This window comes from Dendrobates tinctorius, unplaced genomic scaffold (genome assembly GCF_039654945.1).
Source record: "Dendrobates tinctorius isolate UK_male_01 unplaced genomic scaffold, ASM3965494v1 ptg000055l, whole genome shotgun sequence".
In the NCBI taxonomy this organism is placed as follows: Eukaryota; Metazoa; Chordata; class Amphibia; order Anura; family Dendrobatidae; genus Dendrobates; species Dendrobates tinctorius.
Window position 1 is genome coordinate 6,010,273 of NW_027361723.1, and position 15,044 is coordinate 6,025,316.

Sequence of the window (15,044 nt, forward strand, 5' to 3'; positions counted from 1 at the left end):
CCATACAGAACCTACATAACACCACCATACAGAGCCTACATAACACCACCATACAGAGCCTACATAATACCACCATACAGAGCCTACATAACACCACTATACAGACCCTACAGAATACCACCATACAGAGCTTACATAATACCACCATACAGAGCCTATATAACACCACTATACAGACCCTACAGAATACCACCATACAGAACCTACATAACACCACCATACAGAGCCTACATAATAACATCATACAGAGCCTACATAACACCACCATACAGAGCCTACATAACACCACCATACAGAGCCTACATAATAACATCATACAGAGCCATACACACATACATACATACCACCATACAGAGCCTACATAACACCACCATACAGAGCCTACATAATACCACCATACAGTGCCTACATAACACCACCAAACAGAGCCTACATAATACCACCATACAGAGCCTACATAACACCACCATACAGAGCCTACAGAATACCACCATACAGAGCTTACATAACACCACCATACAGAGCCTACATAACACCACCATACATAGCCTACATAATACCACCATACAGAGCCTACATAATAATGCGTCCAGACTGTGCAGAACACAGAAGCGTAAAACGTTCCCTTTTTGTTAGGGGGGTACACAGAAATCAATCTGATCATGGCTGGAAACCTCAGGTATCAGCTGTGACCTGCAGGGGAACCTGAGATCAAGCGCTCTGTTCATCTGCAGCTCCCCCGCAGGAGACATAAGTATTACATGCTGTGTATTTGTGGTGCCCCTGAGGCTTCAGTCGCCACAGAGGTACTGCACCTTCTCCTAAAGTGTAGTGCCCCACCATCCAGGTAGGCTGGGAACTCCTTTCCGCATTCCAACACCTGCACCCCACACACAGGATAGTTCAGCAGGGACCCATCCATGCTTTATGCTGGAAAGGTCATAGGGTGGCTTTTATGGTCCCTGGCTTCGTAACACGAGAGGTGCTGGGGAGGCGGGTGGAGTTAGATATAAAAGAGAGGGAAGGTGTAGGATTTCAGTTCAGTCTGGGGTGAGTCCCAGAGAGAGAGAGCAGGCTGACAGCAGGTCAGCCTGAGAGGACCTCAAGGCGGAGGAAGGCAGTCAGTCAGGAGAGGCTGAGGACTGGTCTTAGTGGAACGAGCTCCCTAGGGAAGGAAGAGTAGGAGAAAGAGACGTAGACTGGAGACTACAGCTTCCATAAGAGAGATGGAACAGATCGGAATGAAGGAGAATAGAAGGACGGTGGGAAGCTGGTTGAAGTAAGATAGAGAACCCTTCCAGTCCAGAGAGCGCAAAGGCCGGGGCCCGGTCCCCGAGGTTGATTGGATCTTTATGTCCGGCCACAGACACCGGAGGAGTAGTGAGCCGCTAACGCCTTGCTCCCATCATAGACTTGGGACACAACAGCAACTGAATAGAGAGCCGGGATGCAGTGAGGAGTCCCCGAAGCAGGCTACAGCTGTCTGTCATACAAGTAAAGACTAGGAACACCTAGAGAGAGGCATTCCAGGGTAACTAAGTACTGGAGTGCTTCACACCTAAAAGGCACATTGGAGGAGTCGTTCAGTAAGGTACATGTTGGCGGAGTGTGGAAGGGAGAATCCTATCTGGCCTGGAGTTTGGCTGGAGCCCTGACTTGGAGAACACGGTACGGAGGCAGGCAGTGGTGTGAACTGCAAACAATGAGTAAAGCGTTGGAACCGCATACTCTGGTGTCCTCCAGTTATTCCCGCACCACTACACCTGGGTACCAGCCTCCATACCATTGTGCGCCTCTCCTCATCCATTGCACCTACACTGCCCTGGGACTATAGCTCCACCTGTGGGGAGCTACACCATCTTTGCTGCACCACACCATCAGTCCCAGCGGATCTGCATGCAGCGTTGGCTCAACATCTTACTTGCCAAACACCACGGGTGGCATCACGAACTATTCATATAAACTTTGACACCATTAATATCACTGCCATTGATATTGGGCGCCCAGGCCACAGACTGGGTCACCGCTGCTGTGACACATTCCCGCCTTGACACCGGCCCGGTACCGAGTACCCCGCTGCCCTAGGTGTGCGAAGGCGACCCAATTTTGGCGTCACAAACAGGATGACGAGACCCGATGCCATCGGTTTCTGTGTGCCTTGGATTTACAACTTTTGAAAATGTGCAGAAGACCAAATTTAATAGACTGTAAAATGGACATTAGAAATGGCCGCTGGCGCGGAGAAGAAGGGCGTGAAGAGATGGGAGGTCCAAAGAAAAGACCGCGAAGAGTCTTGGGCCGTCCCTGCCTGAATTACTATGTGACCGATGTATGGCCCACCCCCGAGGGGTTCGAATACTGGCTTGGTATGGAGGCGCGGGAAGAAGACGCCGCCCCCGGAAGGAGGGGCAGAGAAAGCCAGTGGCGAGCAGAAGGGCGGAGCAAGAGGAAGAACGCCAGAACGCCATCTTGGAGAGTGAGGGAAGGAGGCCTGCGGAGCGCGGGGAACTGAATCTCCCTGGCGCCATGGCTGAAGGCTCCGACCCGATCTCAAGAATGAATCCCCAACAGCTGGAGGATGAGATTATACAGCTGACACGCCACCTGCGACTGAGGCGAGAAGCTCTATGGACATTAAACCTGCAGCGCGCCCAGGAAGGGCCCACACCTGCGGTACCCGAAACACCAGTACCTGCCGCTGCCGCACCGGATCTTTTCCTGACAGACCCTGCAGAGCTCGGAGTCGCTGCCATGCCATCGGCAATGTACTCCGTCCCCTCTTTGCCGCTGATACCGGAAGAGTTATACACAGCTCCAGGAGCTGAAGTGGGGAAAGAGAAGCTCCTGCCTGGACCTGGCGTGGCTGCGCAGGTCCCGCCAGCGACCCCTGTGGAACCAGGGCTGCTGCTGGCTCCACTGCCATCCCCGATGTCTCACCGGATCGCACCAGCCGCCGCCATGCCTACACCGGAGCAGAGGCCGCGCCGCCGGGAACTCCCAGGTATATACCCCGGCCTTCCTATTGGGTTGATGGGAAGGAGGAGGAGGACCATGCTGGTGGGAGTATGGTTGGAGCCGGCGTTCCCGATCCGACATCTACAGGTCAGAGGGGGGTCTGTATCGTTTTGGGACGGTGATCTTGGGATCTCTTCACTGCCAAATCCCCAGGCAGTTGCTCATCAGCACCAACACACTGCAGAGGCCCTAGGAGTTAGACCTCGTACCAGAACAGTGGAACCACCTATTGGGGAAGAACAGTTGATGGGCATTGAGATACATCATGGATTCCATTTACCACAGTTTCAAGACCCCATAGCAAGGAACCAGAATCATAATGAGAACAGTTCCAGTTCAGCTTCCAGAACCCCAGGAGGGGATCACCCAGTAGAATAATTATAATTTTCCAAATCTCATTACCCAGGAGGGTTTGTTGCACCAGTTGTGCCTGTCTTTTTTTTTTGTTCATCATGTTGCCCAGTTTTTGATTGGCAGCGTTGTTTTTGAAAAGGACTGTGGAGATCATAGACGCTGATTGATCCAAAAACTTTTATTGTAAATAGTTGCACCTCTTTAGGTGCCCTTTCTTGGTTTTACATATAAAGACACTTTGCGAAGATAATGTTTCTGCATGGACACTTTTCGAAGAATGATGTCTACCTCAAGGGACACTGCAAGAAAGCCCGGCTGGGAGCAGTGTTCAGCACTTTGCAAGAATTTTGAATGTTTTATGATAACGTATTTGATAATGTTGTGTCTTATGAAAAGTAAATGTCTTTTATAGAATATTTGATACAGAGAATTAGAATAGTTTTGAGATAGAATGTGAGAATTGAATAAAGACTGAAGAATTGAAAGTGACAGGTGACAGGCCAAGAGTAGATGGTCGGTGTCTTGCGTCCAGTAGAAGAAAGAAAGAAAAAGAGAATAATTGATAGAAAATGTACTAAAGAAAATGTGTTGAGTATAGCACTTTGAATTAAGAATTGCACTTAAGTAAATTTTTGGTACTAAGATAGGAAGTTAACCTGTTTGTAACGTTTAAGAAATGTGCCTCCTACATTAGGAAGATTAGATAAGTATTGTTGAATAGCATTTAAAAATTTTTGTGTGTTCCTGTATTGTACTTTTGTTGTCTTACAGCCCGCGGACGTGCTGTGTTTAACGGGGGTATGTGGCGCCCCTGAGGCTTCAGTTGCCACAGAGGTACTGCACCTTCTCCTAATGTGTAGTGCCCTACCATCCAGGTAGGCTGGGAACTCCTTTCCGCATTCCAACACCTGCACCCCACACACAGGATAGATCAGCAGGGACCCATCCATGCTTTATGCTGGAAAGGTCAAAGGGTGGCTTTTGTGGTCCCTGGCTTTGTAACACGAGAGGTGCTGGGGAGGCGGGTGGAGTTAGATATAAAAGAGAGGGAAGGTGTAGGATTTCAGGTCAGTCTGGGGTGAGTCCAAGAGAGAGAGCAGGCTGACAGCAGGTCAGCCTGAGAGGAGCTCAAGGCGGAGGAAGGCAGTCAGTCAGGAGAGGCTGAGGACTGGTCTTAGTGGAACGAGCTCCCTAGGGAAGGAAGAGAAGGAGAAAGAGACGTAGACTGGAGACTACAGATTCCATTAGAGATAGAACAGATCGGAACGAAGGAGAATAGAAGGACGGTGGGAAGCTGGTTGAACAAAGAGAGAGAACCCTTCCAGTCCAGAGAGCGCAAAGGCCGGGGCCCGGTCCCCGAGGTTGATTGGATCTTTATGTCCGGCAACAGACACCGGAGGAGTAGTGAGCCGCTAACGCCTTGCTCCCATCATAGACTTGGGACACAACAGCAACTGAATAGAGAGCCGGGACGCAGTGAGGAGTCCCCGAAGCAGGCTACAGCTGTCTGTCATACAAGTAAAGACTAGGAACACCTAGAGAGAGGCATTCCAGGGTAACTAAGTACTGGAGTGCTTCGCACCTAAAAGGCGCATTGGAGGAGTCGCTCAGTAAGGTACATGTTGGCGGAGTGTGGAGGGGAGAATCCTATCCTGCCTGGAGGTTGGCTGGAGCCCTGACCTGGAGAATACAGTACGGAGGCAGGCAGTAGTGTGAACTGCAAACAATGAGTAAAGCTTTGGAACCGCATACTCTGGTGTCCTCCAGTTATTCCAGCACCGCTACACCTGGGTACCAGCCTCCATACCCTTCTGCGCCTCTCCTTATCCTTTGCACCTACACTGCCCTGGGACTACAGCTCCACCTGTGGGGAGCTACACCATCTCTGCTGCACCACACCATCAGTCCCAGCGGATCTGCATGCAGCGTTGGCTCGACATCTTATTTGCCAAACACCACGGGTGGCGTCACAAACTATTCATATAAACTTTAACACCATTAACATCACTGCCATTGATATTGGGCGCCCAGGGCCACGGACCGGGTCACCGCTGCTGTCACACGTTCCCACCCTGACCCCGGCCCGGTACCGAGTACCCCGCTGCCCTGGGTGTGCGAGGGCGACCCATATTGATATCGATAGGCTGCGTATGTAACGCTCCGATGAGCCGGGTCCTCCAGAGAGAGCAGCGTCCTAGAAGATGACGGCTTGTTATAGGGATCTCCGCTCCGAAACTGCTTTAAGGAGGATTTCAGATTCAGAAAATTAATGTAAACTTTAGTATAAGAAGTTCTAACATTTCCCCCAATAATCTGTTCTTTATGAAGTCCTTGTCCTCCCCGCGCCGGTGACGGCGTCACTGATGTAATAGCGATATATGGCAGCAGTATTATAAATGGCGCCCGGTCAGGAGGAAGCACTGTCCGGAGGATCGGGCCTCGCGCAGGAGACGCTCTTCCCAGAGGCTTGTGAAAAATTGATGACCAAGCATATGTTGTCAGTGACACAATGTTACTTCAGCTATAAACTGCTGGCGGAGGGATCGGGGGAGGGGGGGCGCCGCCATCACCGCACAGCGACACTGCCATCTAGTGCGCGGCTGCTGAACTGCCAGGGACCCCGATTAACTCCTCCAATGCTGGACGCTGCAGCCATGATCTTCTCACGTGGCGGCACTTTTTTTTTTGCCTCAGTGGCGGTATTACTGAAACATTTTTGCAGCAATTTTTTAAAATAACTGCAAAATGTCGCTCCTTGTCCCCACCACGTAAACGCCGCGTTATAATGAGACGGAGCGCGGGAGTGCATGACAAATCTGTCAGATATATTTCTTTTGTCGTACGTCTCAGCATTCCAGTTACAGTGGATATAAAAAGTCTGCACACCCCTGTTAAATTGTTAGGTTTCTGTCGTATTAAAAAATAATCATTTCAGAACTTTTCCCACTTGTACGGCCAACCTTTCATTCAACTGAAATCTTTACGGGCAGATAAAGGAACATTAAGAACTAAGACAATGTGGTTGTATAAATCTGCACACCCTTACACATTGGTGAGTTTCTGGCAGAGTTCAGTCTTTTTGGGTCGGGGTCTATCAGCGCGGCACATCTAGAACTGGCCATCGTTGCCCGCTCCTCCATGCAGCAGCTCCACATCTGTCAGGTTGTGGAGGCATCTTCTGTGTACAGCGCCCTCTTCTGGTCACCACAGATTGTTCCTTGGGTTCCGGTCTGCGCTCACGTTCGGCTGTTTCAGAACTTCTTCTGGTGAAGCCATTATTTTGGTCATTTGGAGGCTTCTTGGGGTCGTTGTCACCGAGAGGTAAAATTCCTCTTCATCTTCACCTTTTAGCAGAGGCCAGAAGGTTCTGATGTAAATTTGTCTTATATTTGTACTCTTCACAATTCCTTCCACTTTAACTAAATCCCCAGTTCCAGCTGCTGAAAAACATCCTCAGTGCACAATGCTGCCCCCACCATGCCTCACTGTGGGTATGGTGATCTTCTGGTGATGAACAATGCTTACCCCAACATGCCTCACTGTGAGGATGGTGATCTCCTGGTGATGCACAATACTGCCACATCATGACTCACTGTGGGGATGGTGATCTTCTGGTGATGTACAATGCTTACCCCACCATGCCTCACTGTGAGGATGGTGATCTCCTGGTGATGCACAATACTGCAACATCATGCCTCACTGTGGGGATGGTGATCTTCTGGTAATACACAATGTCGGCTTTGCCCAAAACATACCTTTTGGAATTGATTACATCTTCACCGAGTTCCATGGTATAAGAGGAACCTCATCCTGTCTGATAACTTTCTATGATAAGATCCTTTGTTGTGTTGTCAGCTGTTTAGAGACCATGGCTTTTAGTGAAAATGCAAATATGAAAATGTTAATCAGAATCCCTGTAAATGACGGTGAGTGCTGACTACTATGTAATATTGGGGGATATAGGACTGGCTGATTCTGAGCACAACCACATCCCCAATTTTAAGAGGGTGCTCACACTTATGCAACCTCATTATTTTAGTTTAGCTATTTTTATTTTCACCGTCAAAATGATTTTAGTTTCTTTCTTGATGAATTTGTACAGATTATGGGAGACATTAAGGTTAAGTTCTCACTCGGCGTTTTAGCAGGGTTTTTTATGCTTTATTATGCAAATTTTCAGCTGTTTTTTTCTGTATCATCAAAGTCTATGAGATTTGAGAGCTCTCATGTACACAGGATTTTGTGCTTTGCTTGGTTTATTGTGCAATGGATCACGTCACGTCTTTCAGCGTTTTTCACCCATTGAAATGAACGGGTGGCGAAAAAACGCTGAAAGAAAACACAGGAAAAACGCAGACATCAGGTTTTGCTGGAATTTTTTTTGTGTCAAAACCTGATTCCATTAATAGGACTTTTTCTTCCAACACTAAACTTTATCAGCAGGCACAAGAGACAAATCTAACATGCTAAAAGTGCCGCAAAAAAACGCAAGAAAAAACAAGCAAAACCTGTTTTTTTTCTGCAGCTTCTTTCCTGCCAAGAGATCAGGTTTTGCTGCAGAACGAAAAAAAAAACGCCAGGGGTGTGTAGACTTCTTTGATGCTCTCAGCTGATGGTTTGTCACAATTGCATCTGTGCTCTAAAAACACAGATCTCTCTCCTGCGCTGATAGTTTGTTACAATGTATCAGTCTGAACTGACAACCAGCAGAGATCTTGGAAACGCTGAAGAGCCGACACTCAGTGTTCCGGATTCATCGTTGCATTTGTGCCTCTTTTTGTGTAATTTTTGCAGGTTTTCACCTTTTTTTTTATTCCTTTTATGTCGCGCCTTTCTTGAACTCCATTTTTGACTCGTTTGTCTTTTTTCTTCCGTTCGTCATTGTGGTCGAGGTTTTGGTTTTCCAGATATTTTGCAGCCAGTTTTTTCACCAATGTCCCCCAGTCTGCGTCCAGGGGTCAGAATTTTTTATTTTTTTTTTGTACATCACCAATTTTAAACACAGACGTTTGTGTTGTTTGCGTCATTGTAACATTTTTCGTTTAAAAAAAAAAGAGCATTTTTGATGTGGCTCAACCTCCATGAAAAGCGCGCGTTCTTTTGCAGAATTTGCCATGAAAAATTGCGATGAAACATGCAAGATAAAAAAATTCCCGCAAATTCTAAATTGGGGCCAGAAAGTAACAATGAGAAAACTTCCCGAACTCGCACAGGTATTATGTCATGTGATTGTATAAAAAGAAAACTGAATTCCAAGAGTCTTCATCGCTTTTAGCAGTTTTTTGTTTTTTATATTTTGTAACATTTGTACAAATATAAAACTACTTGAAATATTTTTGCACAAAATTTTGGAGACTTTTGGCTTTTTTTTTAGCAACTTTGTCAATGAAAGTCGCGTCCGAGCGCGCAATATTGGGTAAATTTGGCGCGCCTGCAAAATGACCATCTTGAAAAAAATCAAGGATGTTTTATTTTCTGCATTTTTTGGGGCCAAAAACGTGAAAAAATGATAACTCTAATTCATCTGGAGGAATAAAAGCAACGGGAAAGTGGCCCTTGTGATCCTTACAGCCTGCAGGGTTGGGATCAAGCAGGTAAATAGCCGATCCTGGGGCGGAAAGCTTGCAGCGGGAGTGGGAAAAAAGCAGCAAACAAGAAATCCAGTTAGCGGATCACATGGAAGAACGCAGAGGGGACAATATCATGCTTTGGCCCCAAGTTCTGCACCTGAAATTTTATGTTGACCGTCCCTTGTTCTCCCCCACATAGGGGTAATACCCGGTTAAGAGCCCAATGTCAGCTGGTACCAAGACTTGGCTGCGCAATCGTTAACCCCTTCTGGTCCATTGTTCTCCCTGTAAATAATCGATTGATGATGACATTTTATGATTTGTGTCTTGGAGGCTCGGCCAAGTGAATACGGGAGTCCGACACCAGTGACGTCTCCGTCAATGCAAGTAGAATGGAATTCAATGAGTGGCTGTAGGAGTCGATGGCCGCCGTTGTACTGAGGCACTGGGGCCAAAGGGGGCATCACTTAAAGGGCAACTCCGGTCATAGCTGATATTAAAAAGCCAGATAGAGGAATCATTTGTGAGTCAGGAGGTGAAGGCGGAGGACAGAGTTCATCTCCTGTTCTCATCAGTGCCCCCTGCTGGGTATTGGAGCAAAATGCAAGTGGGAATGAGAATGATAAGAGCAGCAGCAGAGGGCACATAAGACGTATTTATACCCGGAGCCCAAGCGCTTCTGTATTGTATATACCATCCATTCTGCATCAAACAAATCGAATAAAAAGTGTTTAGGAAAGTCTCTGGGCTCCTCAACATTAGTTACCTGCACAATTTTCTCCCACGTACCAGCACTGACCTCTGGTGGCCAAAGACCTGAATTGCATCCCAATTATAAAATTGAAAATAATCACTTTTTCTAGTAATTCTCGTTAGGACTCAGTGGAAGTGACGTTTTTACTTAATTTTTTTTTATGTTTACACCTTTTCTTTTTACCTCTGTGGTGCAATGTGTTATGTCTGCCTGTCAATATGATACTTTCTGGCAGCTCGTTAGGTTCGGCCTCTGCCATGGCAGCCCCTCAGGACCCTGCTGTCACTATTGACGGTGGAATCTAGGTGTCAGCCAGTATAGGAGTCATCTCTAATCCTCGTGTTGCCTCTCATACCATCCCCATGTTGCACATGTACGGTGCAGGGCAAAGGAGAGAAGCACTGGATGCACAATATCCACAACCCATGCTGAAACACTACAAGTCCCAGCATTCACAGATTGCTTCTGAACTCTTATTATAAAACCATGACAATTGTAGGAAGATTTTATTTAATAAAAAAAAGTTCCAATAATCTGAAAAGTCTTCTGACCGCATTTTCTGCTGACCCCTAGAATGCCGGATCATCGGAAGTTCCCTGCCGGCCGCTAATCACATCATTTCTATTATTGACACGTTGTAATAAATATGTTACAGCCCTGAGACATTGTATCAAAAATCAGAAGACTCTGGCCATGCGACATCCCCCTCCGACCGCAGCGGGGCCCTGCCGGGGTAACCCGTCCCTCAGTGGTGCCAAGACAGGGTCGCCCCGTCCTTCCCAGCCTCGGTCGCCCCATCCCCCAGTGCAGCTCAGCCGGGGGTTGCCCCGTCCCTCTCAGCATCGGTCGCCCCTTCCCCCAGTGCAGCTCAGCCGGGGTCGCCCCGTCCCCCAGTGCAGCCCAGCCGGGGGTCGCCCCGTCTCTCCCAGCCTCGGTCGCCCTGTCCCCCAGTGCAGCCCAGCCGGGGGTCGCCCCGTCTCTCCCAGCCTCGGTCGCCCTGTCCCCTAGTGCAGCCCAGCCGGGGGTCGCCCCGTCTGTCCCAGCCTCGGTCGCCCCGTCCCCCAGTGCAGCTCAGCCGGGGGTCGCCCCGTCTCTCCCAGCCTCGGTCGCCCCGTCCCCCAGTGTAGCCCAGCCAGGGTCGCCCCGTCTCTCCCAGCCTCGGTCACCCTGTCCCCCAGTGCAGCCCAGCCGGGGTCGCCCCATCCCTCCCAGCCTCGGTCACCCCATTCCCCAGTGCATCTCAGCCGGGGTCACCCCATCCCTCAGTGGAGCCCAACCGTGGTCACCCCGTCCCTCCCAGCCTCAGTCGCCCCATCCCTTAGTAGAGCTCAGCCAGGGTCACCCCATCCCTCAGTGAAGCCCAGCCAGGGTTGCACATCCATCCCAGCCGGGTCGCCCCGTTCCTCTTGGCCGTGGTGCTATAATCCCAGTATTGGAGCAGTTGACCAGTCTTCAGGCCCTGGATACTGGCTGACATCTGGATGAAGGAGACCTGAGAATGAAGGATTCCTGAGGATTCCTCCGATACATCCCACCGCAGAGCGGATGACAGGAGGAGATGGCACCATCGGCACCTTCATCAGACGGATGCCCCTCACTTATACAGGGCCATCCTCTTACTCTGGTACATATACATGTAGGCGTCACAGAAGAGGCGCTTGGCCACCCCTTTCATTTCACGAGGATTCTGCTTCATGAGATCGGGCAGCGGAGCCGCCAGGTAAGTGGCCACTTCTGGACAGAGGGTGACTCGCGGGATGTTGTAGCCATTCTCACTCCCTGCGGAAACAATAAAGAGTGGCGCAGTCAGGCTTCCACCACATGTATAAGAATGCACAATGCAGCCCTATTTACAAGCACTTTCCCACGGGCAGAAAGTTTCCAGAAGTGCTGGAAGGGGTTATTGAAAAATTCTCCAACTTTGTAATATGCTTTGTTTTCTTGGGATTTTTAGATCTCCGCTTGATGTCAGTGAATGGGAACCGTCGTCATCTCAATGTGATGACCCCACAGCCGCACAGAACTCTCTTCTTGCGAGCCAAGCCCCTCATAACCACATGACACGACCACGTCAGGTTATTACACTGTTCATACTCACTGAGCGCAGTCGGAGACAAGACACAGTTCAGGGGAGTTCTCCTTTAAGGGTGAGTGCACACACTGCGGATTCACCTGCGGATTTTTCCACGCGGATTTGCCAGCGGTTTTCCCCTGCGGATTGACACCTGGACAATGGAACCGATGTCAAACCGCTGCGGAATCCGCAGAAAGAATTGACATGATGCGGATTTAAAACCGCAGCAAATCCGCACGGAAAAATCTGCAGCATGTGCACTGCGGATTTGAAATCCCATTGGCTATCATTGTACTGTACAATGTCTGCGAACTGCTGCGGATCCGCAGCAGAATCCGCAGCGTGTGCACATACCTTAAGCGTGGAATGCGACGTTATTCTCATTGATCGAGTGATCGCAACCTGCTCACCAAATCGGTCGGCCATGCTGTCAAAGAACATCCAGCTGCCCTTCTCCGCCCCGTACTTCACGAAGGAGACGTAGTGACTGGTCTCTATGCACAGCACCGCGAACAGCTCCAGCGTCTCCCGCGGGATCTTGGTTGACGTCTTCAGGAAGCTTTCTGGGATCTTCAGAGGGACGGGTCTGTGATCCTTCCTCTTGTGATGAGAATGGACCTTTAGGAGTAAAAGTAGGAGACCTGGTGATACACGTTAGTGTGCCGCCACGGGTCCACATTGCGACCTTCCTTACTGTTACTATTTGGTCAGTCCACTCTACAGTTCTACTGGGTATCTACCTACAACACTGCTCAATAATGTCCTATATGCTATGGCTGCTTTCTAGTAAGTGTTTCATCTCACCCCAGAGCTGGATTCACAGCTACACTCTTAAGCTACTGCAGTATTAGCCACATGCTGCTGCTTTCTAGTCAGTTTCATCTTCACCCTACACTATTTAGTATAGCAGTATAAATTCCTCAGTGCTGCCGCTTTCTAGTCAGAGTTTAAGCTCAATCCAGAGTTGGATTCACTCCTATAATCCTACATTGTCCTCCATTTTGCTGCTGAATTCTATGAAGTGTTTTACGTCATCGAGGAGCTTAATTCTCAGCTACATTGTTCAGTATTGCAGTCTAATGTCCTCCGTGATGCTAATGCTTTCTAGGCAGAGTTTTATCTACACGCAGAGTTAGACTCACAGCTATACTATTCATTACAGCTATATAATGTCTTCCAAACTACAGCTGTTTTTTTAGTGTTTTACCTTATCCTAGAGCTGGACTACAGCTACATTGCTCAGAACTGCTTTAAAATATCCTCCAAGCACCTGCTACATTTTAGTAAGTGTTTTATCTCAATCCAAATCTGTATTCACTGTTACACTCCTCAGGGATCTATGTTCTCCATGCTGCTACTGCATTCTAGTAAGTGTTTTACCTCATCGCAGAGCTGGATTTACAGCTACATTGCTCAGGACTGATGTATAATGTTCTCCATTGTCCTGCCATTTAATCTCTCTCCAGAGCTAAATTCACAGCTACACTGCTCATTTCTGCTCTGTAACATCCTCAATGCTGCGGCTTCTGGACATGTGTTACATAGAGACAGGAGAGTGGTAACCTCTCATATCTGTGTATGCAATATACGGGAGACATCTCCACCCACTAGCTCAGAGAAAACTGGAAAATTAGAGATGCAAACTGGTGAACAATGCAGGATATAGGTCATATAATGTCGAGAAATCGTGTTATTCCCCATGTACTCCAACAGGACACCCTATACTGAACAGCTCCAATGATCACCTCTGCAAGGACCACCTGGAGCATTGGAGGTCCGCTACCATCTATTTCACACACCGGTCGCCCTGCGTGCATATAGTACCTGCTTACTGCACACCAGGCAGTACTGCTTGAGGCCGTGGTCGGAGAGGATGACGTCCTTGAAGCACTCGGCACATTCATGAGTGGCCAGGTTCCCGCACACCACACATTCCCGGGGACCTGACAACACACAGAGGACGACAACCCTTTATATGCAAATCTGGAGGGAAAACCGGCGGCGAATCCACCACGAAAGGGGCGTCCGCTGTAACGCGGTCCCCATACAACGTAAAGTGCTGTCGATCTCTGATGTATCGTACGTTTCCACTAACCCATAAGTAACACGGCCCCTTTCCAAACCAGATCATTTGGTTTTAGTTTTTATTTCTCATATTGAAAGAAGCAATTTTCTGAATAAGTTTAAATTTTTTTTTCTTTTTTTTTTCTATAATTTATTGTTCACTTTTCACACTGACTAAGATTAATACAAATTTGCCGGTGATTAAGATCCTGAGGACGATGAATACTTTTAGGTTGTTTTCTTTTTAAGATTTTATTATTTTAAATTAAATATTCGCATTTTGGGATTTTTATTAAAACCCTTCGCCATAAAAAGAAACCAAAAAACATTGTATTTACCTCCAAATTTTACCAATGAAATCATGAAAGCTACATCTCAGCGTACAGATCCATGGAAAATAAAGTCACGGCACTCAGAAAGTGGTGAAACAAAGAAAATGAGTATTATATATATACTAGATGAAGAGCCCGGCGCTGCCCGGGCATAGTAACTAACTGTGGTTAGTTATAACAAATTATAATTATCCTCCATCCCATAGTCCAGTGCCCATATACCTGTCATACATATCCGCCATCCCATAGTCCAGTGCCCATATACCCATCATACATATCCGCCATCCCATAGTCCAGTGCCCATATACCTGTCATACATATCCGCCATCCCATAGTCCAGTGCCCATATACCCATCATACATATCCTCCATCCCATAGTCCAGTTCCCATATACCCATCATACATATCCTCCATTCCATAGTCCCGTGCCCATATACCCATCATACATATCCGCCATCCCATAGTCCTGTGCCCATATACCCGTCATACATATTCTCCATCCCATAGTCCAGTGCCCATATACCCATCACACATCCTCCATCCCATTGTCCCATACCCATATACCAGTCATACATATCCTCCATCCCATAGTCCCGTGCCCATATACCCGTCATACATATTCTCCATCCCATAGTCCAGTGCCCATATACCCATCACACATCCTCCATCCCATTGTCCCATACCCATATACCCATCATACATATCCTCCATCCCATAGTCCCATGCCCATATACCCATCATACATATCCTCCATCCCATAGTCCAGTGCCCATATACCCATCACACATCCTCCATCCCACAGTCCCGTGCCCATATACCCATCATACATATCCGCCATCCCATAGTCCTGTGCCCATATACCCATCATACATATCCTCCAT

General features: G+C 48.1%; 1 protein-coding gene across 1 annotated transcript in view; it reads right to left on the bottom strand.

The window, feature by feature from the left end:
- Positions 1 to 10,180: 10,180 nt before the first annotated feature.
- Positions 10,181 to 15,044, bottom strand: part of LOC141091673 (ubiquitin carboxyl-terminal hydrolase CYLD-like) — a 32,987-nt gene continuing 28,123 nt past the window's right edge. Inside the window, exons 13-15 of the mRNA XM_073577363.1 lie at positions 13,592 to 13,710; positions 12,178 to 12,385; positions 10,181 to 11,472 (exon numbers count right to left, since the gene is read on the bottom strand). Coding sequence (XP_073433464.1) covers positions 11,288 to 11,472; positions 12,178 to 12,385; positions 13,592 to 13,710 — 512 coding nt within the window. The 3' untranslated portion in view covers positions 10,181 to 11,287. The remainder of the gene's footprint in view (positions 11,473 to 12,177; positions 12,386 to 13,591; positions 13,711 to 15,044) is intronic.